This window comes from Mycteria americana, chromosome 4, assembly GCF_035582795.1.
Source record: "Mycteria americana isolate JAX WOST 10 ecotype Jacksonville Zoo and Gardens chromosome 4, USCA_MyAme_1.0, whole genome shotgun sequence".
Taxonomy (NCBI): Eukaryota; Metazoa; Chordata; class Aves; order Ciconiiformes; family Ciconiidae; genus Mycteria; species Mycteria americana.
The window spans coordinates 10,890,610-10,918,521 of record NC_134368.1 but is presented as its reverse complement, the minus strand read 5'-3'; the positions used below and the strand labels follow the sequence as shown (position 1 = coordinate 10,918,521).

The 27,912-nt window shown below is 43.6% G+C and overlaps 2 protein-coding genes across 2 annotated transcripts; both read right to left on the bottom strand.

Annotated features, from left to right (window-relative positions):
- On the bottom strand, positions 1 to 26,263 carry LOC142408561 (E3 ubiquitin-protein ligase RNF4-like). The gene is made up of 7 exons (XM_075499131.1): positions 26,207 to 26,263; positions 4,501 to 4,668; positions 3,905 to 4,025; positions 3,044 to 3,142; positions 1,324 to 1,417; positions 498 to 546; positions 1 to 150 (listed from the first exon to the last, which is right to left on the bottom strand). Exons 2-7 carry the CDS (start codon positions 4,507 to 4,509, stop codon positions 1 to 3), a joined length of 522 nt encoding a protein of 173 aa, XP_075355246.1. The 5' UTR covers positions 4,510 to 4,668; positions 26,207 to 26,263.
- Positions 9,751 to 26,213, bottom strand: LOC142408913 (E3 ubiquitin-protein ligase RNF4-like). The gene is made up of 8 exons (XM_075499673.1): positions 26,091 to 26,213; positions 19,707 to 19,874; positions 19,111 to 19,231; positions 18,269 to 18,348; positions 17,103 to 17,112; positions 15,311 to 15,476; positions 13,000 to 13,048; positions 9,751 to 12,652 (listed from the first exon to the last, which is right to left on the bottom strand). Exons 2-8 carry the CDS (start codon positions 19,713 to 19,715, stop codon positions 12,503 to 12,505), a joined length of 585 nt encoding a protein of 194 aa, XP_075355788.1. The 5' UTR covers positions 19,716 to 19,874; positions 26,091 to 26,213; the 3' UTR covers positions 9,751 to 12,502.
- Positions 26,264 to 27,912: the final 1,649 nt, after the last annotated feature.

Genomic DNA, 27,912 nt, shown 5'->3' with positions numbered 1-27,912 from the left:
TCATATATAAATGGGATGATACTGTCTGTGAGTGAGTTTCTTCCTGCAGGTTGGGCAAGAGTTGGCATTCCGAAGGGAATCACGGAGGCACTGACTGCAGAAGACATGGCCGCATTTGGTTGACACAATCAGTCGTCCACTTTGCACGATCTGGAAGAAAAGAAACCACAACAGGTATTTGGAGTGAAGAATTCAACTTTGCTGCTCTGTGGGCACCAGGCAAATAGGCCTTGGAGCATCCGGGATCAGGACATTACCACTACAATAATAAGGAACCCAAAGACCGTTCAGTGCCATCTTGGAAAGTGTTTCTCCCGCTACGTGCACCACGAAGAACTGGCTTTGAGGTACAAGCTAGTTTCACCTTAAATCCAAGGTCTGTACTTCAAGCCAGCTGTCTGTAGTGTCCCACATAACCCAACAGAGCTGCACAGCTCACCCTCTGCCCCCTTCTCCCTCCAACCAAAAAGAAACAATGACAACATGGGGATCCTTACCTCCGAGTAGCCATCCATGCAAATCGGACAGCTAACGGTACCAGACGGCCTTGTGGGAGAGAGAACAAACCAGAAAGAACACACATCCATTAATTGCACCGTGCATTGAGGGTTACCGATACATCAAACGGCATGTAATCATCCAGCTGCACAGACGAGCCATGATGCATTTCATCTGAAGAGCCCTGCGTGCCTTTAACTCTCTCCGTCCGGTGCATTTACTAAGTAGTTAGGGTCTGCCTTGCCAAAAGGGAACAGCATCTCAGGTTTCAGTAGGGGGAAGATGCAATTAGTCACCCTGCTCCATTATTAGAAGTAACAGCAGTCTACAGCACTGTGCAGTATACGTATGGCAGTAGTAGCCTTCAACAGGTCATACAGAAGAGTTTTGTAACATACCCATCTAGCTGTCCTTTCCAGAAGTGAAAGCGGTTGTCAGAAGTTAAAACATCCCCTGTTCTAATTTAGCAACATCCCAGCCCAGTAACATAGTCATATACCAAGAACTCCTTCCTTAGAAAATGTGTGATTTTACGAAGCATGTTTTCAGACTGTTTGGCTGTGTCTTTTATGTATTGCAAGCATTTCAGCATCTCTTGAGCTATACCATAAGATACATTAGATAATGATTTCATGAACAACAGAACAAAATTTTGTGCTGAGGTTGTTTTTTTTTTTTCATGAGTTCTCTTCTAGAAATGGAATTATATTTTAGGTCTGAAGTTTTCACACAGTAATCAAGCAGAACCCAAAAGCTTGGAAAAAATCAGTTTCTACTGTATGCCAGAAATTATACTTATAGAAAGACACTGTATCTGTTACATACACATCACTATCTCTTGTTTCATCTTCATCATCACTAATCAGTATACAGATGTCCAACTGTCGCTGGCCTCTTAGTATGAGATTTCTCCTTTGTTGTTCATTCTCTGTAATTTAATTTGGGTAAGTTAGATATATTATAAAATATATATCCCTGGAACTATCATTGAAATGCACAATTATAAATATTCTATAACTTTCTTCCTTAGTTCCTTCACTGCAATACAGGCTAAAAAAGCCTTTCGGCACCTTCTTATTCAAAGCAGATATTCCAGTGCTAAAAGTGCTAATTGAAATCATTATCGACTTTGGGCTGACTCAACTTCTGTATTTGGAAAATAAGAAAACGTATTTTGAGCAGCTTTGCTGTGTTTTGTTTCAGGTACTTTCTACAAGCTCTGACAGCAACTATCAAACACAGATTGGATCCATTCTCCAAGGCGTTGGCCAGACACTTTAGCACTGTCCTTTGTCTTTTGGTAAATGCTGTTTCAATCCATGCTGCTCAAGTTTGTTGGAAAAGAAAAAAACCTCAAGTTTAGGGCAATTCCATTATCAATTGTAAAACGTCAACTCACCTTCAACAATCTTGCATCAATATATATGGGAAGGGAGAGAAAAAGAAAATACAATTAGGCTTTGGTGTGCACCCCCAGTGTTACACACAAACACCAGATAAGCTAAGCATTACAACAAAACAAGCTAAGAATGGTAAGATATCACTCTCTTATCTTGATTAAGAACGTTAAAAGTAGTAGTAAATTAGCTGCTGCTCTGAAAACAAGTGAGTGGCTGCTTCTGGTTCCGCTCACGCTGCTGCAGAGGGATAGGAACGGAGGCAGCTTCTGAACCATCCGAACACCCTCCTCCCTGCTCCCCAGTGTCAGTACCCTAATTTGACTTAGGCTGGAGGAGATTCTTTCCCTCTTTCTCCCTCACACAGGCAAATTCAGGTGTGATATCCACAAGCACTTCATATTAGATTAACAGCTGCCAAAGAAAAAAAAAAACCAGCCCCAAACCTGCTATTGTCTTGGGTGGAACTGGAGCTGGGCCAATGCAGATTATGTTGTAAAGTTCCAGGCCTTTCCTTTGCAAAGGCTCAGGAACAATCCCAGCAGGAGATACCCCCGTGCTATTCCTGCTGCTCCTTTCTGGTTCCGCACGGCAGCAGTGGCATCCCAAAACTGAGGTTATAAGCTACGCTGTGGACTGGATCGAATACTATTCTAGCTTTAAAATAGTAGTGAAAAAAGTGGATATTTTTTAAGACTTCTTGGAGTAATAAGCTGAACTGGTTTGTACCACGGTCAGCTACACTTGCGCTTGGCATCTCTCTGACAGGAGAACCTTAAACTGACATTGCAGCTAAACACTTCATATCTGTGAAGTCAAACACTAACTGTCCTCTCTTTTACTTTTTATTTAAATCATTGGCCTATACCTTTGATATATCTGGAATAGCTTCAACTTTAAATTGCATCTCCTTACGCTACATTACCCATGACCGGTACACATTCTCCCCAAGTTCTCGAGCAACAAGCTATTCTAGATTACCCTCTCCACTCCTCCAAAGTGCACCTGCAGAGCAGCTTCTATGTTGACCTGTAATGCATGGCTTTCATGCACTGACAAGTCAACTTGGAACTTAAAACTCACCCTTAAAGTCCGATTCTATCAGGGAGCGCAATACAAAACTGATTGGACCACAAGATTTAGATAAGTGTGCCATTCACTACTTACCACAACAGAATCATTGTGCGTTAGATCAACGACTACGGGATCAGAAGATTCACATGTGAGATCTACTACTTCTTCACCAGCTTCAAAACACAATGTTAGAATCAAGATCAGAGATCGCAGAGGAATAAAATTGCCTGCCACTATAGAACAGCCTGAGGTATGATTCAACCTTGCCCTATCCCTCTTCTCTTCAGGAACGTATCCAACATTCCACTCGAGCTTTGCCCTCAACAGCCCACCTAGAGCACGACCACCACTGTCTTCTGCAAGTTGCAATGCAAGAGGAACAGCAGCTGAGCTCCTCATACAGTTCTGTTGTATGACAACAGCTTGTGGCAGGTACACAGCAAAGGCTTTTTCATCTAACATAGGAGAACGTTTATCACACAGGATAAAACATGAATCATATATGACAGAATAATTTTACAGTACCATGCTGTAAATGTTCCCTTGAGGGATGGGGCACGATGACTAATGACAAACTTTCAATTATCTTCTTAAAACTTGGGATCTGCCAAACTGAGTTTGCCACTATCTGTAGTGGCAGCTGCCACAACTCCCAGCTCATCAGAGCAGACATTCAGATGTTGGAGCAGGACTTGAGTACCTTCCTTACACAACTCACCTATCACTAGTAGTGAACGTACCGCACCTCAGTAACAAACTAAACCCGCTGTCAGTAGGCTTGCTGTTTAGAGGTGCCATGCTAGACCCTTTCTAAAATCCGAGGTTTCCCTTCCTCCCCAGTAAAGGGCTTAGAAACTGGCAAACACATACATTAAGTGGGACCCCAACCCTCCAGAAGCAGTTTATGTTCTTCCCAAGTTAAAAAGAAAGCTTACCACTTTCTTCAAGTTCTGTTGGCTCTGCTTCTGAAGCCATTTCTGCGGTAGAAGCCACCAGCCTGTTTCGTTTCCGAGCTTGCCTAGAATTAGCTGCTCCTCCACGGCGCTTTCGTTGAGTCTAAGAGAGAACAAAGCCGTAGCATTTTCTATAGCAGTAATACTAACGTGGCCCTCATCTTTGCAGCACCAATGAAAGCACACAAGGAGACACAAAACACTCCCCGCAAAGGCTGTAATACGCATCAAATGGTGGTACGGGTCATTCCTACCTGAACGCATCGCGTCAAGGAAAAGACATCACCCCAGGTCTCTTACACTTGGCTCACAAAGAAAAAACGTACTGTCCTGCTTTGCAAGTGAGAAGACTAGTTCACAATTACATCGGGTTTCTGCTCACATTGTAAGCTTTTCTGAACTATTCCTAGCACCTAGAGAGATTAAAAATCTGACGTATCACAGAACATGAAGTTACATGAAGTTTTAATATGCTTATGTTCCAGCGTGTTTACTACAAACTCTTAAAACCATTTCTAGAGGAACCATAAAGAACACGTTTTCAGAATCAGGTTTGCACTGAGTCGTAAAATACTTACTGTGCTCATGGTGTGTCTTGATCTAAAACCACAGAAAAAGTAAGAGGTACAAATACCAAGACGTTAATTGCAAGGAAGCTACAAGTATCAATTCCTTATCTTCCTTTAGGTAGTCTGCTCTTAAAAAGTCCAGATTTCTCAGGGGCCGAGAACAACGTTCTTCCAAACCTGTCAGAAAAGAAGAGAGAAGATTACCTGTCTGTAACGCTTGTTCTCTTAAATACACCCCTCCCCAACGTTCCCATTCCCCAGTCACCACTTTCTGTCCAAAGCTAGAGGGGAAGTCCCAGAGTTTGGTATCTGAGCCTCAGACACCTACAGCTGGGCCTGAAGTCTCACTCATTCTTACCCATTTCCTAAACTAAACACCAGAATAAGCTAGTTTGTTAGCAAACGAGAAGAATACTAAGGAATCCCAATTAAGTTGAACTGAAAGCAATTGATTGACTCCCAAGGCAATGTCTGCGTGTGGTACTGAAGTTCACATCTTAAAGCTTGCTCACGGTAAAATCATCCTGTGTCCAACACACAATGAGGGGCTGGAGGGGAGGCAGCAGGGGCACCCCAAACAAGCCAAGTAACTAATTTTAGAAGACAAAGCATTACAAATTAGTAGGTAAAATATTTTCTTTAAAAGAAGTCGTAAAATGGTTATAAAGCCTAGGGATCAAGCCTGCCAGACAACTTGCATTTTACTGCACAAGAGACCAAACAAAGGCCTTAACAGACAACTTGGTGTCCAATGACCAAGCCTACAGAAAGCTTGGTTACAAATCTACCTTAAAAAAAAAATCACCTCTTGACACACAGCTGCTTTTTCTTCAGGAGTCTGAAACCATCTAGAATTCCCTGCCCCCGTATGTTTTTTACAGGTCTGACAGCACAGAAGCCCTGGCAAGCCTTAAAACTAGTTAAGTAATGTAATCCAAAGGTAAGTGTTACTAGAAGGCCTATTCCACTGTGGTCAAACAAAACAAGAAGGTGAGGCAGAAACCCACTTGCTCCAGATATTGACCTTGACCTACGCTGCAGAGACCAGCACAGAGTCCTTCAGAAAGAGGACACAGCCAAGAACAGCCCGAAGATGCTCCCTGAGCTGTGACAAAGCAAACCTCAGTGAACAAGCGGGAAGAAATGCATACGCAGGATCATCCACTGCGTTTGCGACAAAGCAGCTTGACTACACGAGTCCTCCACGGTCCTGAACAATCTAGAAGATTTAGCTCACTGCTCTCGTCACAGTTCTGGATTATTGCATCAGCTTAAAAGGCGCAAATTCCTGCAGATGGTATAGGCCCTTGTCTACTCTGTGTAGACTATGAACATTGTTGTCCCTGAAAAGGGGTGGTACGGGGCCACTGTCAAGGTGTAGACATCATGTTATGGCCTCAAAGACAAAATGAAATAATGCCAAATGCCAGATTTCTGGAGTTGGTCATTTCCAGGTAATTAGTCTTCTCTAAACAAGAGTTGTAGGGACTTTAGGCAAGACCGGACAAGAGGACCAACAGACACACAAGCACATGATCTAAAAGCATAAAATAAATCCATAACTAGTCTACAGTCCTCCTCAATACACAGATCAGTATATATCCAAGCACTGCTCAGTTTACTCTGGCTCCCACAAACTTCACCACCTGTACTGAAGAGATGAAGGACTTAGAAGAGGTCTAAGAGGTCTCTTCCTCATTCAGAAATGAAGGACTTAGAAGAGGTCAAGAGGACTTGCTTGAATGTTAGGTTTGAGCTAGGTGTATATCACAGTGAGTTAAAAAGTCATCTTACCAAAGCTTGGATGACCTTTGAAATCTCCTCATCACCCAATCTCATTATGGATTTTTGGATCTCCCCCCAGCCCACCCCCCCCTTTTTTTTTCCCCTGTGTCAGTAGAAAGATCAAAACTAATTAGCAGGCTATTAATGTATTCTCAGATTAAGAAACACCGAGACCATGCAGTGGGATGGAATGGCACTGGTAGCCAATGATAACCTTGAGTTAAAGGAAGCCTGACTGATTTTTCTCCTCTTAAACTTTCTCTATATTTCTTCAATCACAAACCTTTAAGCCCAAAGATATATTTATGCTCAGTTTTAAGCAACTCATCAGTTTTCTCCCATTTTGTCATTTTAAAACTGGCACTGGATTGCAAAAGCTAAAGGAAGGCTAAAGAAAACATTGGCCCGATACTTGTGGAAGATGGTCACCTGGCTAATAGGGATGAAGAAAAAGTGGAGGCACTGAATGCTTTCTTTTTGCCTCAGTCTTTAATACTGATAGACCCTGGGCTGTCCAGTCCCGTGAGTCAGAGGACCACAAGTGCAGGAACCGTACCTTTCCATTTGTGGACACCGAAATTGTAAAGGACCAGCTGTATCAGCTGAATGTTCACCAGTCCGTGGGGCCTGATGGGGTTCATCCCAGAGTACTGAAGGAGCTAGTGGACGTTATGGCAGGACCCCTCTCGATCACCTACCAAAGGTCTTGAGAGTCTGGGGAGGTCGCTGCTGACTGGAAGCTAGCCAATGTTATTCCAGTTTATGAGAAGGGCGTGAGGGAAGACCCAGGGAACTACAGAGCTGTTAGTCCACCCTCAGTTGCTGAAAAATTATGGAGAAGATCATACTGGGTGCTACTGAAAGGCATTTAAAGAACAATGCGATCATCAGGCACAGTCAACACGAGTTCACGTAATTTGATAAGTTTCTATGATAAGGTCACCCGCCCAGTGGATGAAGGGAAGGTGGTGGGTGTAGGGGTTTGGGATTTTAGTAAGGCTTTTGATACTGTCCCTCACAGCATCCTTCTGGACAAGTTGTCCAGCTGTGGGATGAGCGGCTTCACGGTGTGCTGGGTGAAGAACTGGCTGAAGGGCAGAGCTCAAAGGGTTGTAGTGAATGGGGTACATCTGGCTGGCGACCAGTCACTAGCGGCTCAGTCCTCAGGGCTCAATCCTAGGGCTGGTCTGGTCAATATATTTATCAATGATCTGGATGCAGGAGTTGAATGCACCATTGACAAGTTTGCTGATGATACCAAACTGGGAGGTGCTGTTGACTCTCTTGAGGGACCAGAGGCCTTGCAGGGGGATCTGGATAGATCGGAGCATTGGGTGATGATTAATGACATGAAATTTAACAAGTCCAAGTGCCGGATTCTGCACCTAGGACAGAGTAATGCTGGGTACGAGTATAAATGGGGAGAGGAGTGGCTGGAGAGCAGGCCTGCAGAACGGGATCTGGGGGTGCTGGTCGACAGCAGGCTCCATACGAGTCAGCAGCGTGCCCTGGCAGCCAAGAGGGCAAACCACGTCCTGGGGTTCGTCAAACACAGCATAACCAGCCGGTCAAAAGAGGTGGTTGTCCTGCTGTCTTTAGCATTGGTGCAGCCTCACCTCGAGTACTGTGCGCAGTTCTGGGCCCCACAATTTAAGAAGGATGTTCAGGTCCTTGAATGCATCCAGAGGAGGGCAACGACGCTGGTGACAGGGCTGGAAGGAACGTCCTGTGAGGAGCGGCTGAGGACTCTGGGTTTGTCTAGTTTGGAGAGACGGAGGCTGAGGGGCGACCTCATTGCTCTCCACAGCTTCCTGAGGAGGGGACATGGAGAGGGAGGTCCTGAGCTCTTCTCCCTGGGATCCAGCAACAGGACGCGTGGGAATGGTGCAAAGCTGCGCCAGGGGAGGTTTAGACTGGACTTTAGGAAGCATTTCTTTACCAAGAGGGTGGTCAAACACTGGAACAGGCTTCCCAGAGAGGTGGTCGATGCGCCAGGCCTGTCAGTGTTTAAGAGGCATTTGGACAATGCCCTTAACAACACGCTTGAACTTTTGGTCAGCCCTGGAGCGGTCGGGCAGTTGGACGAGATGATCACTGTAGCTCCCTTCCAACTGAAATATTCTATTCTATTCTAAAATGACTTAGACTACCTGTTATGTGCCAGACTTAACACTCGGTGAGTCCACAGGCAGATTCTGGCCACAGTGGATGAAATTTTCAGAACTGTTATGCGTAACTCCCTCTCCCAATACGAACCTAATCAGTTTTGACAGTTTTAAGATTTCTGCTACATGTGACAGGAAATGCCTTAAAAAAAAATCTAAACTTACATGTATGGTATCTCAAGAGTGTTCCTCGCAAATGTGAGCAAATCGCCTTATGGTCTCACCTGGGATGTAGAAGACCAGGGCTCAGTTTGCTCCCTATCAGAGAAAGCCAGGAACTGACTTTCGGTCTCCCGCATCCTCAGTACAGGACCTGCCGAGGCAACCATTTCCATAACATTCTGCGTCCAGGTAATGCGAGTTCTCTTTGCACACTCGTTTTGAAATACTGCCAGTCAGGTAAACCTCTTCTTACCAGAGAGTAAAGCTGTTTCGCAGGACAGCCAGAACTCGGGCAGACAGGGTAGGGAAGAAGAACAATGCAACTGGAAGCTGCAGAAAGGCATCAGTCTGCCGTAAACAAGGATCAACAGCAAACATACGCACTTCATGAGCGCTATTAGCAGCAGCATAATTCAGAATAATGCATTTACTCACACAGCAGCTGTTCAGGTCCCTCATAAAACACTTGTTCTAAGACCAACTGAATAAATCAGATTACGAGTAGACCTCTAATGCAGTGCATTTGCATATGGAAACGATTCTGGTCAACATGCTCTATAAGTTGCTTACACACACAAAAATGGCCAACCTGAAGAGAAATGGGGTTTTTTTCTTCTTTTCCTTAAAGTGAAGAACTTCATAAAAATGTAAGCAGGAAAGACAAATAAGAGGGACAGGAAAAGAACTTCAAGGCAACAACAGATACTTCGTTCGTTTGTTTGGAGAAGAAATAAAATAAGCTTTATGGTGACTTTCAACCCGCTACGTGCCTGGTCCTCTCCTCAGCGTTCCTCCTCGCCCTCTCCCCAGCACCGTGTTTCATACGTGACGTGCATGCAAGAGGCAACGTGAGCTTCGCCAACAACACCACAGCAGGGCGATACCCCAACCCCCTGCCGTCCTCTAAAGCGAGCCCTCTCTGTCGCCAGCTCCCGGGCTCCCCCCACGCGTGAGCCCACCACTGCACCTCCCTGCCCCAGCCTCGAGCAGGACTGCGCCCCGGCCTCCCCTCGTCCCTCCCAGGCAGCATCTTTCTCCTTTTCCCCACACAACACACGCTGGCCAAAAGAACCCAAAAGTTTGGGGATTGAGGATTTTTTTTTTCCCCAAAAATCAATTAAGGCAGTGTGATTAAAAGAACGAGCACTTTGACTGATCAAATCAATGGTTTTATTCCACTTGTTAAAAGAACTGTTTGCCTACCAGCAGAGTCCAACATAGATGGGACAGACAGACATGAATACAATTAAATACAGGAAAAATGGAACTATATACAACAAGACATACATTTACATAATGAAAAAATCTTTATATTATCTATCACTTCTTGCCAATGTGAAACATCAGTGGAACTCAAATATATTGTGTTGGGTTTTTTTTTTCCCCCTAAAAAAAGTGTGTAATGCAATTTAGTATTTTTCCATGTATTGAGACTTAAAATTCATTCCGAGATGCACAAAATTCATGGTACTTCACAGGGCACACAAAAGCTAAAAACTTCTTTGTTAAATATTTTATAGTTTGTGGTATCTAAATTTCAATTAGATCTATTTATTGAGACACAAACTATAAAGTGATATTTACATGGAGGGAGTTGTGCAAAGTCATTTTAGGCTATGGCTAGTACGCTATGAAAGATGCACAGATACGTGACTCACCCTCACCCCCGAGGTAATCCCTTAAATCTTCCTCTTATCCTCCCTCTCGTGCAGTAGCCCCCCAAGGAAACCTGGCCGTAATTCTTTTTTTTTTTTTCTTTTTTTTTTTTTCCTAAGCTATTGGGAGGAAGCTGTTTCTGTGGCCCATAAATATCTTGTCAGTTTTAATGTTGGGCCACTTCTCTTCATGCAATTAATGCTTTAAGCAATCTTTCATACTGTTTGATAGTTTCTACAGTTTTGGGGACCCAGATTCCAGCTGTTGTTGTCACCACACTATCCCAAGACTGCTGTAGTCCTCGGTTGTAGTTTGTATTACCCACGGGAGCACACAGGAACTAGACATGTGTAAACTTTTTAGTAGTTACAATATTGCCACGCTGCAGAAACTGCATATTCCTGGCAACAGGGCTGAACCAAAGCTATTCCAGAGAAGGGTGGGGATGGTATTGCATTTCTTAAGCTAGCCTTTATGGAACAAAGCTCTGTCTGTATTACTACATCCCAAAACATCCCTAAACATCCTAATGAAAAAAACCTTTACTTTTGGGTTGCAATATTCAATACAGAACTTGAGACAGCTAATTAGAAGAGTTGCTTTAATTAAAAGCTTCCTACAGATCCCTAGGACAGGTTATCAAAGACACATCGGATATCCATGTTAACTGAACGCATCCTATAATTGTGCTGCACCAGGGCACAGAATGGTGCTTCTCATGGTTTATCATCATCAACCAACTGCCAAAAGGCATCTAAAGTTTAATTTTGGACTTTTTTTTTTATAGACTGCATTTCAACCTTCATAGATGCTGCTACTGCATATGTGGATCATAAAATACTGATTTTAATCATCTCATCTACATTTAATTACTATAATCCTGTTTGTATCAGCTCATCTGGGATTCCACATCAGCTTGCAGATTTTCGCTGTAACAGGTTTAAAGCAGACATTTATAACTCAGTCCTGGGGGGGCAAGGGGAGGGAAGTGACCAGATAACAGTGCATAACCCTGCGTCATCCTGTCTTGCTTCAACAGAGGAATGCTCTCTCCTAGGACATGTATCTGACTTCTTTTTTAAAAAATGCACTTTTAAAGAAAGCTGGACAACCTACAGGGCAAAGGGAGATTAAACTTCTCTCTGAAAAAGCTCCCAAGTCAAGATTGCTACCAAACATCTTTTAAAGCCTCCACTTCCTAAATCCATGGCAATTAAATCCAAGATTTAATTCTTAATCCTATGCACCAGGCTAACACCAGTCAGGTGTCAGCACAACAACTGAAGAGAACAGCAAAGGGAGCATACTGAACTTTAAGCATTCCGCTGGGTACACTTGATACAGGAAGAAGGTCTGTCGGTAGTTTGGTATTCAGCTGACAAGAGGCAAGCATACAATTTGCTTCTTATTCATCACTAGCAAGCCTAGAGAAGACTACATTCTCCTTAGTTATCAGGAGAGCGCGCTACAGACCAGTAGTAAACCCAAGAGACCATCTCACCCCATTAGAAAATAAATTCAGCGTTGTAATTCAAACACAAGAATTCTTGGCAGTTAAAACAATCAAAGAAATGTTTTCACATTGTACATGTCGCAATTTGTCTACGTACTTTAGATCTCACGGAGTTCATAAAGACATCTACATGTTCAAGCCTTCTGCTTAGAAAACCTGATTGCTGGTTAACAGCAGGTTATTTTATTGCGTGACCCTGGTTGTCAATGAAAATATTGATTTAAGACAAAACGATCCATCGTTACAGAACTTACTCTACTTGGGCAAAGATGGTACAGCAGAAAGCACTATAGTCATGAGCTTCTTACAGGATAAAAACAAAAAAGTGTAATGAAATGGCAAATTGTTCATCTGTATTTTCAAAGGTAACTTCTCCATATCCGTACGTGACGGTGGGAATAATTTAAAGAGTAAGAAATAACAAAATATTCAGACCCCTCTTATTTAGGCATTAAAAAAGTAAAAGGAAATGGATTAGCTGCTTCCTTTCTGATATAGGCTGCTGGTCTAGTTTAGAGACAGTCATAAATTTAACATTATCACCAGGGACATAACAAGAAGCAGCTTGGACCATAAAAAAGCTGTCTATATATGTACAAGTCATTCTCCAAAAAAACCAGTTTTATTTGGATGTGTGCACAACCTGCTGCTCTTTAAATCTTCAGAGCACTGAAAACATGACATTTTTTCCCCAAACTCCAGTTGAGTCTGTCCTGAGAAATAGTAGTACTCATATATAAATGGGATGATACTGTCTGTGAGTGAGTTTCTTCCTGCAGGTTGGGCAAGAGTTGGCATTCCGAAGGGAATCACGGAGGCACTGACTGCAGAAGACATGGCCGCATTTGGTTGACACAATCAGTCGTCCACTTTGCACGATCTGGAAGAAAAGAAACCACAACAGGTATTTGGAGTGAAGAATTCAACATTGCTGCTCTGTGGGCACCAGGCAAATAGGCCTTGGAGCATCCGGGATCAGGACATTACCACTACAATAATAAGGAACCCAAAGACCGTTCAGTGCCGTCTTGGAAAGTGTTTCTCCCGCTACGTGCACCACGAAGAACTGGCTTTGAGGTACAAGCTAGTTTCACCTTAAATCCAAGGTCTGTACTTCAAGCCAGCTGTCTGTAGTGTCCCACATAACCCAACAGAGCTGCACAGCTCACCCTCTGCCCCCTTCTCCCTCCAACCAAAAAGAAACAATGACAACATGGGGATCCTTACCTCCGAGTAGCCATCCATGCAAATCGGACAGCTAACGGTACCAGACGGCCTTGTGGGAGAGAGAACAAACCAGAAAGAACACACATCCATTAATTGCACCGTGCATTGAGGGTTACCGATACATCAAACGGCATGTAATCATCCGGCTGCACAGACGAGCCATGACGCATTTCATCTGAAGAGCCCTGCGTGCCTTTAACTCTCTCCGTCCGGTGCATTTACTAAGTAGTTAGGGTCTGCCTTGCCAAAAGGGAACAGCATCTCAGGTTTCAGTAGGGGGAAGATGCAATTAGTCACCCTGCTCCATTATTAGAAGTAACAGCAGTCTACAGCACTGTGCAGTATACGTATGGCAGTAGTAGCCTTCAACAGGTCATACAGAAGAGTTTTGTAACATACCCATCTAGCTGTCCTTTCCAGAAGTGAAAGCGGTTGTCAGAAGTTAAAACATCCCCTGTTCTAATTTAGCAACATCCCAGCCCAGTAACATAGTCATATACCAAGAACGCCTTCCTTAGAAAATGTAGGGCAGGAACACACTAATGTGAGGAAATATTAAAAAATAAATTTCTAGCTCAGAGAAGGAAAGACCGACTCGGTGGCTGTTACCGAGCTTCGGTTACAGATGTACCTCTCCTGCCTTCAGTCTCCAGGACGGCTGTGTTGCACACACACGTACTAACAGACATAGCTATTCTGCGTAAGGAATGTGTCATACTAAGTGCTGAATAATATTCTCTATCAGAAAGAGAAAGAGCTTCCTGCAACTTTTATTTACCAATTAATCTCTACTTGAAATCATCACAGTAAGCTGCTTTCATAAGTCTTTACCATAAACACTTGGCTTTATTATGTCACTGCCCATGCTAAGCAACAGTTTGTAATTTATTAATTAAACCGGAATAGAATGCATCAGATATCCTTTATCCCATAATCTTAAGTTCAAGCAGCGAGCACTACTGTCTACCCTAGTTTCACATACATAATTTAACTCCATTAATTCTCCTATTTTTACTACTCAAATTCTTTATGCAGCAGCTATAATACCAACTCAGTAAATAATTACAACTGATGATAACCGTTGTGTCAGCAAGAGTAGTCTAACACTGACACAGAGCCATCTACAGTGGTACTCTGTAATCTCCAGCATCAGTACCTTTTTGTCAATGTTAAATGCTGCAGCACTGAATTGTTTCAGCCTTACCTGAACAGAGCAGGAAGGCACATTCTTTAACAGAGAAGCTTGAGATTGAAGGAACAAAACATTAGGTTTCTATATTAACTAATTAGTGGGATTTAGTCACCTACATACTTAACAACCAAAATTTAAAAACCTGCAAATCCACTGGCAAAATGCACTATGTTTTAGAACAGCAGAAGCCCTTTAGGTGGCATATCTAAGACCTGATACTGAAAATTTCCATACCCAAGTTCTCTCCTACATCGCCTTCCAGTAATCTAAAAGGCTCAAAGCACAGCAGCTTTATTAAAACCTGTATTTTCCCCCCCAAACACTTTAAAAAACATTTATACCACAATTCTCATGTTCTTCATCTTCCCTAGTCACCCAATTTCATTTAATTAGTCTAATACATTGCGTCTTACTTAACACAACGGAGTACTCCTACAGCAGGAGTTTACTGTTTCTTTGCAGAATGGGGTCTTTACTGCGCAGGCACCTGACCCAAACAGCGAGATCACCATCTCACATGCAAACATATCAGAGCTCCATGACATACACGGGACAGAACAAAAACTGGCCGTAACAGTATTACCTCCACAATCGCCTTGCAAGTATGCCTTGGGAAGAACGATTACCGCTCTGAGAAAAAAAGGCAGTTAACTGGTACTGTGTAAAGACTGTGAATGTGTAAAAAAGCAGTGGATAAATAACAGTTTTTACTGGCATCTGCCAGGCTGCTGCCTGCCGATCTTGTGATACGAAGCCTCATCAACACCAATGAAAATATTTCCATATCTAACATCAGTACTAGAGCTTTGCATGAGAAGTAAATGCAACAAATTACGAACTATGGCCTGTGACTAATCCTCCTTCCTTGCCATACCCCAACACTCGTCTTTAAGGCTGTATGCAAAGCTCTACATCTGTCTAGGGCTGGCTTTTTATCCTAAAGTGCAAACAGTATCATTTGGTCATCATGCGAAATGTGATACTGCACTCTCTGAAAGAGGGAACTAACTAGAATAAGTTAAGACTTCAAAGATAAGCCAGGCTATAGCAATATAACTTAGTCCTGTACGTATAAGAAAAGCAAAACTCAATCTTCGGTAGGTCATAAGGCATACATACTTTGAACTTGCAGTTTCATCTTCCAGTGGTCCCAATTCTCGAGACACTTTATCTGTCACAAACACATCATTATCTCTTGTTTCATCTTCATCATCGCTACTCAGTACACAGCTGTCCGACTGTCGCTGGCCTCTTAGTCTGAGATTTCTCCTTTGTCGTTGATTCTCTGTAATTTAATTTTGGTAAGTCAGATACAATATATATCCCCCTGGAACTATCCCTGAAATGCATGATTATAAAGAGTCTGTAACGGTTCATATTTTAAATGGATCATATTCAGCTGGGTGGAAAGCAAACAAACTAATTTCCTAAATATTAAGGCTGAACATTTCCAGACATTGTGAATATTCTGCTACATATCGACACAAACCATTTTCTCTATTCACCCTACAAACAGCTAAAACATGATCTTAAAGATTCTTGGTGTCATAAGTTTCATATAGTTACACTACCTGCAAATAAATTTCCCCTATAAAGGGAAGCTACCTCTCCCAATTCTTACTAACAGAGAATGCTATGATATAATGTTGAGGAATTGCTGTGTGATGGGGGGTGGGGAGGGGGACAGACTGAAGTTAAGTTTCCAAGTAGCATGGTGAGGTAGCACATACGCAACAAAAAGGCCTGGTAAAACACAGAGTGCTTTGTTCAGAACGTTTCAGAAGTGATGGAAGAGCTGTTTAAATCGAAAAATGTAAATTATGGAGCTCCTGTGGTTCCTCACTGCTCTATCCAGGTATGATGCTAAACTGTTCCACTCTTTTTGTCTGTGTTAAAACAAACCTCCCCACTCAAAGACAGTTTCTATAAAATGAGTATTTTTAAGAACAGTACTTGGAAATTATAAAAATCCTTTAAGCAGTGTCTCCTTAGACATTTTCGTCATCTTCCTCCTGAGTTAAGGTAACTTGAAAATGGAGCTATACTGCCCAAGATAAAAGGAGATAAATTTAATTGCCTGGTCTGTAACATCCAAAGGTTAAAGAGCTGCTGTTTGCTTTTTAACAATTAGAAACTGCATGCAATAATTATCTCTGCAACTCCAGTGTACATGTAACAACAATCAAGCACTAATCAATTAAAATTACATAAATAGCCTCAAAATTAAAGTTAATTCCTGCATAAGTATTCACCTACAACTCTTATTGCAAGTATTTTTTACTTGCTCTGGCTTCATGCCGAGCACAGAATAGATTACATTCCAAGTACGCAGCTAACACCATACTAACACATTTCAGATGTTATAAACAGAACAGGGTCTAAAAGGTGTAAAGGATTAACTTCTTTATACCTATAACTATTGTAACACCAAAAGTAGAAAAAAAAATCCACACTTGTTAATGCTTCTCAGTACTAACTTTGAGGTGTGTTAGACTAGATAATGAAAGTCAATACTATGACCACAAATAACCTTCTTCCTTAGTTCCTTCACTGCAATACAGGCTAAAAAAGCCTTTCGGCACCTTCTTATTCAAAGCAGATATTCCAGTGCTAAAAGTGCTAATTGAAATCATTATCGACTTTGGGCTGACTCAACTTCTGTATTTGGAAAATAAGAAAACGTATTTTGAGCAGCTTTGCTGTGTTTTGTTTCAGGTACTTTCTACAAGCTCTGACAGCAACTATCAAACACAGATTGGATCCATTCTCCAAGGCGTTGGCCAGACACTTTAGCACTGTCCTTTGTCTTTTGGTAAATGCTGTTTCAATCCATGCTGCTCAAGTTTGTTGGAAAAGAAAAAAACCTCAAGTTTAGGGCAATTCCATTATCAATTGTAAAACGTCAACTCACCTTCAACAATCTTGCATCAATATATATGGGAAGGGAGAGAAAAAGAAAATACAATTAGGCTTTGGTGTGCACCCCCAGTGTTACATACAAACACCAGATAAGCTAAGCATTACAACAAAACAAGCTAAGAATGGTAAGATATCACTCTCTTATCTTGATTAAGAACGTTAAAAGTAGTAGTAAATTAGCTGCTGCTCTGAAAACAAGTGAGTGGCTGCTTCTGGTTCCGCTCACGCTGCTGCAGAGGGATAGGAACGGAGGCAGCTTCTGAACCATCTGAACACCCTCCTCCCTGCTCCCCAGTGTCAGTACCCTAATTTGACTTAGGCTGGAGGAGATTCTTTCCCTCTTTCTCCCTCGCACAGGCAAATTCAGGTGTGATATCCACAAGCACTTCATATTAGATTAACAGCTGCCAAAGAAAAAAAAAAAACCAGCCCCAAACCTGCTATTGTCTTGGGTGGAACTGGAGCTGGGCCAATGCAGATTATGTTGTAAAGTTCCAGGCCTTTCCTTTGCAAAGGCTCAGGAACAATCCCAGCAGGAGATACCCCCGTGCTATTCCTGCTGCTCCTTTCTGGTTCCGCACGGCAGCAGTGGCATCCCAAAACTGAGGTTATAAGCTACGCTGTGGACTGGATCGAATACTATTCTAGCTTTAAAATAGTAGTGAAAAAAGTGGATATTTTTTAAGACTTCTTGGAGTAATAAGCTGAACTGGTTTGTACCACGGTCAGCTACACTTGCGCTTGGCATCTCTCTGACAGGAGAACCTTAAACTGACATTGCAGCTAAACACTTCATATCTGTGAAGTCAAACACTAACTGTCCTCTCTTTTACTTTTTATTTAAATCATTGGCCTATACCTTTGATATATCTGGAATAGCTTCAACTTTAAATTGCATCTCCTTACGCTACATTACCCATGACCGGTACACATTCTCCCCAAGTTCTCGAGCAACAAGCTATTCTAGATTACCCTCTCCACTCCTCCAAAGTGCACCTGCAGAGCAGCTTCTATGTTGACCTGTAATGCATGGCTTTCATGCACTGACAAGTCAACTTGGAACTTAAAACTCACCCTTAAAGTCCGATTCTATCAGGGAGCGCAATACAAAACTGATTGGACCACAAGATTTAGATAAGTGTGCCATTCACTACTTACCACAACAGAATCATTGTGCGTTAGATCAACGACTACGGGATCAGAAGATTCACATGTGAGATCTACTACTTCTTCACCAGCTTCAAAACACAATGTTAGAATCAAGATCAGAGATCGCAGAGGAATAAAATTGCCTGCCACTATAGAACAGCCTGAGGTATGATTCAACCTTGCCCTATCCCTCTTCTCTTCAGGAACGTATCCAACTTTCCACTCGAGCTTTGCCCTCAACAGCCCACCTAGAGCACGACCACCACTGTCTTCTGCAAGTTGCAATGCAAGAGGAACAGCAGCTGAGCTCCTCATACAGTTCTGTTGTATGACAACAGCTTGTGGGAGGTACACAGCAAGGGCTTTTTCATCTAACATAGGAGAACGTTTATCACACAGGATAAAACATGAATCATATATGACAGAATAATTTTACAGTACCATGCTGTAAATGTTCCCTTGAGGGATGGGGCACGATGACTAATGACAAACTTTCAATTACCTTCTTAAAACTTGGGAGCTGCCAAACTGAGTTTGCCACTATCTGTAGTGGCAGCTGCCACAACTCCCAGCTCATCAGAGCAGACATTCAGATGTTGGAGCAGCACTTGAGTACCTTTCTTACACAACTCACCTATCACTAGTAGTGAACGTACCGCACCTCAGTAACAAACTAAACCCGCTGTCAGTAGGCTTGCTGTTTAGAGGTGCCATGCTAGACCCTTTCTAAAATCCGAGGTTTCCCTTCCTCCCCAGTAAAGGGCTTAGAAACTGGCAAACACATACATTAAGTGGGACCCCAACCCTCCAGAAGCAGTTTATGTTCTTCCCAAGTTAAAGAGAAAGCTTACCACTTTCTTCAAGTTCTATTGGCTCTGCTTCTGAAGCCATTTCTGCAGTAGAAGCCACCAGCCTGTTTCGTTTCCGAGCTTGCCTAGAATTAGCTGCTCCTCCACGGCGCTTTCGTTGAGTCTAAGAGAGAACAAAGCCGTAGCATTTTCTATAGCAGTAATACTAACGTGGCCCTCATCTTTGCAGCACCAATGAAAGCACACAAGGAGACACAAAACACTCCCCGCAAAGGCTGTAATACGCATCAAATGGTGGTACGGGTCATTCCTACCTGAACGCATCGCGTCAAGGAAAAGACATCACCCCAGGTCTCTTACACTTGGCTCACAAAGAAAAAACGTACTGTCCTGCTTTGCAAGTGAGAAGACTAGTTCACAATTACATCGGGTTTCTGCTCACATTGTAAGCTTTTCTGAACTATTCCTAGCACCTAGAGAGATTAAAAATCTGACGTATCACAGAACATGAAGTTACATGAAGTTTTAATATGCTTATGTTCCAGCGTGTTTACTACAAACTCTTAAAACCATTTCTAGAGGAACCATAAAGAACACGTTTTCAGAATCAGGTTTGCACTGAGTCGTAAAATACTTACTGTGCTCATGGTGTGTCTTGATCTAAAACCACAGAAAAAGTAAGAGGTACAAATACCAAGACGTTAATTGCAAGGAAGCTACAAGTATCAATTCCTTATCTTCCCTTAGGTAGTCTGCTCTTAAAAAGTCCAGATTTCTCAGGGGCCGAGAACAACGTTCTTCCAAACCTGCCAGAAAAGAAGAGAGAAGATTACCTGTCTGTAATGCTTGTTCTCTTAAATACACCCCTCCCCAACATTCCCATTCCCCAGTCACCACTTTCTGTCCAAAGCTAGAGGGGAAGTCCCAGAGTTTGGTATCTGAGCCTCAGACACCTACAGCTGGGCCTGAAGTCTCACTCATTCTTACCCATTTCCTAAACTAAACACCAGAATAAGCTAGTTTGTTAGCAAACGAGAAGAATACTAAGGAATCCCAATTAAGTTGAACTGAAAGCAATTGATTGACTCCCGAGGCAATGTTTGTGTGTGGGCAGGAATCACTTGGAATTGTGTCGTAAGCAGCCATCTTCAGAGAGCACAAAGTTCCAGATAAGCAATTCTCTTCTCCAGCCCATCTCCAGATTCCAACAGGTGGAAGCTGAAAAGCTTGAGAGGAATTTAAAGCAAGTGGAGCAGGGAAATTTCAGTTTAGAAATAGTCATGGATCTGCAAGAACATACGAGTGTACAGTAGCTACTCTGTGGTAACTGTAGGTGTGCATGCCCCTACCACAAGACAGTGAACTGTTTAGTGGGAAGAAGTGAAAAGCAAGCATAAAGGCAGTTATGAGTATCTAACATGGTACTGAAGTTCATATCTTAAAGCTTGCTCATGGTAAAATTGTCCTGTGTCCAACACACAATGAGGAGCTGGGGCAGAAGACAGTGGGGCGACCAGGAAAAAAACAATTATGTTAAACAAGAACTGCAGAACTGTCTTCCTGATACTGACCTTGATCTACGCTGCAAAGACCAGCACACACGCTATTAACCTATTCTCAGATTCTGGTCACAGCGGATGAAATTTTCAGAACTGTTATGCATAACTCCCTCTCCCAATATGAACCTAATCAGTTTTGATAGTTTTAAGATTTTTCTTTTTTTTTTTTTTTTAAGTTTTTTTTTTAAATCTAAACTTACACGTATAGTTACCCCAGAGTTTCTCTCGCAAATGTGAGCAATAGCCTTATGTTCTCACCTGGGATGTTGACAACTAAGGCTCAGAGTTTGCTCCTGTGCTGGTTTTGGCTGGGATAGAGTTAATTTTCTTCATAGTAGCTAGTATGGGGCGATGTTTTGGATTTGTGCTGAAAACAGTGTTAATAATTCAGGGATGCTTTAGTTACTGCTGAGCAGTGCTTACACAGAGCCAAGGCCTTTTCTGCTCCTCACCCCACCCCACCAGTGAGTAGGCTGGGGGTGCACAAGACATTGGGAGGGGACATGGCTGGGACAGCTGATCCCAACTGACCAAAGGAATATTCCATACCATATGACGTCACGCTCAGCATATAAAGCTGGGGGAAGGGGGGACATTCAGAGTGATGGCATTTGTCTTCCCAAGTAACCGCTATGCGTGATGGAGCCCTGCTTTCCTGGAGATGGCTGAACACCTGCCTGCAAATGGGAAGTAGTGAATGAATTCCTTGTTGTGCTTTGCTTGCGTGTCTTTTACTTTACCTATTGAACTGTCTTTTGGTATGACAAAATTGTTGGTTGTGAGATCAGTCTCATATTTGTACTCAGCATTGCCAACACCTCTGTACTTCGGCAGCCATCCATCAGAAATTATTAGTAATTACACTTTTTACTTTTTCTCCTTGCAGAGCCAACCCATGGGGGAGACACCTTCCTCCATCTTCCCCTTCTTCTCCAGGCTAATTACAATAGCTCTTGAGAACTGTGAATATCCTTGGGATGTTCAAACCAGCATGTTCCTATTGCTACCTCTCCTGAATGTGTGTCAGGTCTTGCTTAGGGTTAAACAACTATTTAAGAATACTGTGGTTACTCCAACTGACTTTCAGTCTCCTGCTTCCTCAGTACAGGACTCACCTACACAACCATTTTCGTAACAATCTGTATCCATGTAATGCGAGTTCTCTTTGCACACTTCACCCCACTGTTCTTAAGGCCTAGATTTCATTTCATCTGTTAAGGAAGAAAGCTTTTCTGCCAGCCTTACCAACATTCTTGGGAAGATCCTATTTTACTCACATCACTGAATTTTTGGAATAGGGGCCAAGAACTGTTAAAACAAGACCATGCCTAATTCTGCACTCATACAAAACAAACCAGACAGACTGTTCTGTGAGCACATTTTCTGGGTGCTACAGGAGTTCCTCTCTCCATATGATTATTATTCGTAGGTTTGGAGCTCTTTGGAGACAAGGAGAAGAGGGAGGTGAAGCAAGGAGGAGGACACGCAACACGAGCGATGGAGGAAAGGGAGAAAATCATCCCTAAACCCTAGCACATGTGCTCTTTCAAACTAGTTGCTCAAAGACAAGCTACCATCTTCATCTAACAGCTACAACTGGAACTGAAAGTAACTTAGGCAAAGCAATTTTCTGTGCACAGCAGGAGAATGAACAAGACTGAGCAACATATGAGGTATATTGAGAAGTTATGCCATTAGAGTCTTTGTAAGTTCATTTCATCAAGAAAGCCAAGAGACATTTTCCTTGATTCTCCTCAGATATGAAATTGGAAAAAATACTTGGACATTAAAAAGCTGGGAAATGTTAGCTGGTACACAAATCTGAGTATTATAAAGAAATACACTTTATCTAAGCTTAATTTACAAGTTATAATTGTTTTTAAATAGAACCTGTTAAAGCCATGTGATACACTGATATATCTGCACTGCTGAAAGACAGCAAAAGACAAGTCTGATGCATTCACAGGGCAGCACAGTTTTGGATGCAAAACACACAGAAGGTTTCACAAGACTCTGTGCTTTTCGAATGTAACACTGAATACAACCCAGTACAATGGTATGTTGACAAAGTATCTTTAGAAAGGGTTCAAAATACAGGGGGTAGCAAGCACCTGGGATGACTCTAAACATAAAAGGTTGCACAGATGCTCTTTGGCCACAAGTGCCAAAGAAGAGCTATCACAGAAGAAAAAAAGAAACAAACAACAAAACAAAATACCCCCCCACACACAAAACCCAAACACACTTAAATTTGAAAATTACGGTGAAAAGAAGACCAAAGCAATATACCATAGAAGACCTGTTATACTAAGACCACCTTACCCATGTTAAAGATTCACACACTTCTTTACCAAGATACCAAGGAACAGGTTATTTATAGGATTACTACATGTCTCAGGATCTAATATCAGACCTCAAAGGCAACACAGGACAAAGTCACTTCTCCAACTAAGTGACAGAGAACACCATTGCTAAATAGATGGTTTAATTTTCAGAATCTTACAACACCAGTAGTAGGCTTTCTTTATACTTAATACAGACCATATACGTAAGGCACGAGTGCCCTAGCTCTTAATGGCTCAAAGCTTAACCTCTTCAGAAGCTTCTTCTGAAGAAGAAAGTTGAGAACAGACACCCATAGGGAAGCTCATCACTGTAAAACCACCTTAAAATAAATCATTATAGGCAGGTTCATCAGTATCAACACGACCCAGCTCATAAGAGTCATGTTTATAATGAAAATCCAACTGCTGGAATTTATTAAGACTATGGAAGGTGTCTCATGATCCAGCAAATTTTTTTCTTGCAAGAACAAACCTCTTCTGTGGGGCTATAGATTTCCACGTGTTATTGGCTTACTCGGAAAACTTTATTGAAAGTTAATTACCTGAACTGTAAGAATGGGTAGCAAAAATAAAGCAAAGTTTCCTTTCTTGAATACAACACAGATCAAGTTAGTAGTGCACAAGAACAGAGGTAAACAAAACAGTTCCAAGCTTTGCACATTTAAAAACATACTCATCAATAAGAATTCCTTAAAGACTTTCAAAACCTCAGGACCACTCAATTTATTAATATGATTTGTCATACAGGACTGGATAGCCAAAATTAAATTATAAGGTCTCTATGTTCCTCCTCCAGCAGTCACTACAAAACCCAGCACCAAGACTCCCAAGACTGGATAGCACAAATAGAGTTACTGCATCAACCTCCCTGCCCCTAACCCATAACTATCAAATAACTCCAGCTGATGCTGTTAGCGAGCTCATCTATTAGACCTGTAGCAAGATGCATTCAGACAGCAATTCAAAATTCTAGAATTAAGATTAAAAAAGACTTTTAAAATGTGAACTTAGCAGATCAACTTAGCAAGCCAATAAATACTTTTAACTTTTACAGACTTTTTATTGCATCACTGCAGGATGACACCATACCAGAAAAAGCCGCTTCCCCTTCCTCTCATACACAGAGCTCTGCACATGCAGTTATTATTCCTGTCATTTAGCTCTCCCAAGGGCCTAAGTAGTGTTGTCCTCATAACAACAAAGTCCAAGGTTTATTCTAGCTAACTCACTAGCATTTTAAGGACTACATCCACCAACCTTTCTCTGTACAGATAGATACTTGAGAAAAAATAACGGTAAAGTCATTTAAATTAAGAATATTGATTCCCATATTAATCATTTAAGTCTCCTGTTATTTTTTTTCATCTATAAAAAAGTTAACATTTTCACTGAGTTCAAGTTGACCTAGTTTAACATGTTTGAATTACAATTCCAAAAAATGGATTCTCTAGACAACATAAACTGACAACTTTTCTTACACCACTCTGAAAACAAAGTCTTGGTCTCCCACATGCTTAGCATGAATTGAGGCAAATTAGCTTACGCAAGAAGTAGACATTTTTAGCATGTCTAACAGAAACAAGACTTTACTTCATCATCATCCTAAACATTACAAATACACTAAAGTAACTACTTGAAGAAAGCAATAACATCAGTCTAAATCACTTGGAATGTGCAAGGCACAGGTGACAAAACCAGTATACATTGCATTTGTCAAAACCAATCACATAGTGCTAATCTTAAAATTTTTTATCACAGGGAACAGTAATCTGCCATTTTACTCTTTCAAAACTTTCCCATCATGTGTATTTCCAGTACCTTTAAAGACATTCTCATTTTTTCAGATGCCCTATGCCAACTTCAGGGAAAACAGAAGCTGAGACCATTATGTTTTATCCAAATTAGGTCAAGCAGTCCCACGCTACAAAAGCTTGGTGAAAGACACCATAAAAAGAGTAAAGATGAGAGATAAACAGCCTGCCACAGAGATATACTAGCCTGCCTGCTCTAAGCAGTCAGCTACATCTACAGGCAGGTAAGACATATGTTGATGAGCAACCTAACCAAAAAAACCCCAAATCCAAAACAAAACACAGAAGCTAAGAAAACACCCAGAGAACAAAACACACCCAAAACTTTCAGTAGGCCAGACGTCCTATTTCAGAAACAACCAACAAAGATGAAGACTGGTCAGAAGAAAGCTTCTCATTGCTCTTATTGCAGAAGTTTCTCTGAGAAAGGCTACAGCTTACTTTCAATAGTCCCAAAATCAGATACAGAAATAAGGAAAAGGAAGTTGAGTCTTTTCACGTCCTGTAATGGAGGTGTAGGGGACGCTGAGGTAGGAGAGAAGCGTTCCCTCCGCTCTTGCTGTCACACAAAATGGGAGGACTGACTAACAACTTCACACAGCTACATCTACTGCATGTGCTGAACCACCCCGTTTCCTCCAGACGAGAGAAGGAACGCCATCGCCTCCTCCCCAGCACTTGCCTCTCTCAGCCGCTTCAGGACACCCTCTGAACGGCCCTCGCAGCAAATGCGGTTCATGACCCAGCGAGCACCACAAGAGGCCGAGCAGCCCGTCTGCAAGGACCGGCTCGTCTCGCTTTCGAGGGAATACGGGGCAGAAAACGGCCGCAGGCCTAGCTGGCCCCCGGAGCTCAGCGCTGCCGGCCGCCCGCGATGAGGGGAGCCGCCGCGCCCGGCGGGGAGGGCAGGAGCGGCCGGGGCCGGCTCTGAGGGCCGGGCAGCGGCGCTCGCAAGCCCCAGAGCCCCCCAGAGCAGCGGAGACGAAAAAATAACACACGGCCGGGGAAGGGGAAGCGGGACACGCCACACCGACACCCCAGGCGGAGCGAGGCAGGCCAGGGGCAGCTGAGGGGGAGCCCCTCAGGGCCGCCACAGCGGCGGGCAGGGCCGTGCCCCCGCTCCGCGCCCGGGGGAAGGGGCTCGGGTCACCGTCCCCGGCCCGGAGAAGGGGGCAGCACCGCGCAGGGCCCAGCTCCCCGCACCGGCGGAAGAAGACCCCTCTCCCGCCGCTCCCCTCAGCGCCGGCCCGGCCCGCCCCTCCCCCACCGCGGCCGGGCGCGGCTGCCCTCCCCGCCCCTCCCCTCACCTGTCGCCCGCCGTCCCGGGCGCCTCAGAAAGGCAGGGCGGGCCCAGGGACGCCGGTGCCGCTCCCAGTCGCCGCTCCCACCCCCACGACCGAGCGCCCCGGCCTGCAGCACTCACCCTCAACGCCCGGCCCGGCAGCGGCGTCGCGCAACGGCCGCCTCCGCTCTCCCGCCATTGGAGGGACCGCGATCTTGCGGCTCGCGGAATGGCCGTCGCGCACGTCAATTAGGAAGCGGTGACGCAGCGGCTCCGCCTCTTCTCCGGCCCCGGGCTGTGCTGGGAGTTGTAGTTTCGCGAGCGACTGGGGGCGGGGCGGGCGGGCGGCCTGTGCAGGGCTGCCCGGGGCCTGCGGCCCCCTCACGGCGGGCGCCCTGCCGCCGAGGGGGGTGGCTGCCCCTCGGAAACTTTTCCTCGGTCCCAGGGTTAGTTCGGCTCTGACGGACCCTGAAAGGGGCGGCCGAGGCAGGACTATGCTCTTGCTGTGTTGTGCGATGTTGTTGTACCAGGGCGGTGTGAGCTTTGGGGGTTTCCCCCTCCCCCCAGTGTCAGTCTTCTGGAAATGTTCCCAATGCACTGGGCAAAATTAATCAGAGCCATCAACTCGGGAGATTGTTACCTGTTGCCTCTGGCATAATTAGTCCAGATCCTCTATGTAACTTGTTACCAACACTTGCAGAGGTGTTTCGATGCCCTCACCTCACTGTCGAAAAGGATTTTTCCCAGCTGCTTTCCCTTAATGCAAGGAATCATCTGGCCTTTCCTAAATCTCACTGCCCCATGCCCAGCCGCTTGGCTGTTTGTAAACTCGTAGCTTTTCCTGGTGACTTTTCTTGCCTTCTCCTCTGGGTGAACAGTGCTCAAGATGTGTACCAGGTATTTTTTTTTGCTTGCCATTCCAATCTATCTGTCTCTGTGTCTTTGGTTTCATTTAAATAATAAAGTATCTGTGCTTTCTAGGGCAGGTCGGATTACCTGGCCAGGCAGTCACTGAATGTGGGCTTTGCCTCGTTACCAGGGCTGATTGGGAAGAGGGAGCCAAGTGCCACCCAGCAGCGACTGTTACGGGAGGTGTGAGCACCCTGTGTCCGATGCTCGTCGCAGGGCTGAAAACCCTTGGTCTTCCTCAGGTAACATGGGCCTCCTTACACTGTAGTGGCATGTGAAGGCTTTTTCGGTCTGGCCATTTACACTGAAATAAGAGACCTCTGGAATGTGCAGCTTTCAGCACTAAAAGAGTTTCTTAATGAGTCTGTTGGTAAGATCGGACAGGTGAAACCTCTGATTTTATAAGTCTGTTTTGTTAGATGATTTAAGAGTCAGCCTTGTTCACCTACCCTCATCTTCTTGGCTGCAAAGAGTGTAACAAATGTGTAAATGAACGAATCATGAATTATTCATGTACCTGTGCTTCCATGGAGCACTATGAGTGTAGAGGCATTGCTGACTCTCAATTATCTGTGTGCCGACTAACCAGGCTGTGGATGGTCTGTGCCACAGACACTAGCTGAGGCAGCAGTGTGAATGCGGCTGTATTGCTTCAAAGCTCACCTGGCTCCAATGGCATTACAGCTGCTTTTGTAATAGAATGCTTACAAGTCCTACTAGACCTTTGCTGGCTCTGCATTGGATCACCTCAGGTTTCTGTGTACTGCATTGCTCAAACAAGGAATACTAGAGAAGGTGCTCTAGTGGCCAGGGGCAGAGTGGTCCTGGATAGGATCAGCCGCCTCCAACATCAAGTTATCCACGTTTGGCAGGAGGAATGTGGTATTTTTAATGTTATTCTGTGTATTCTGTTGTAAGACCTCCCATCACTGAAAAAT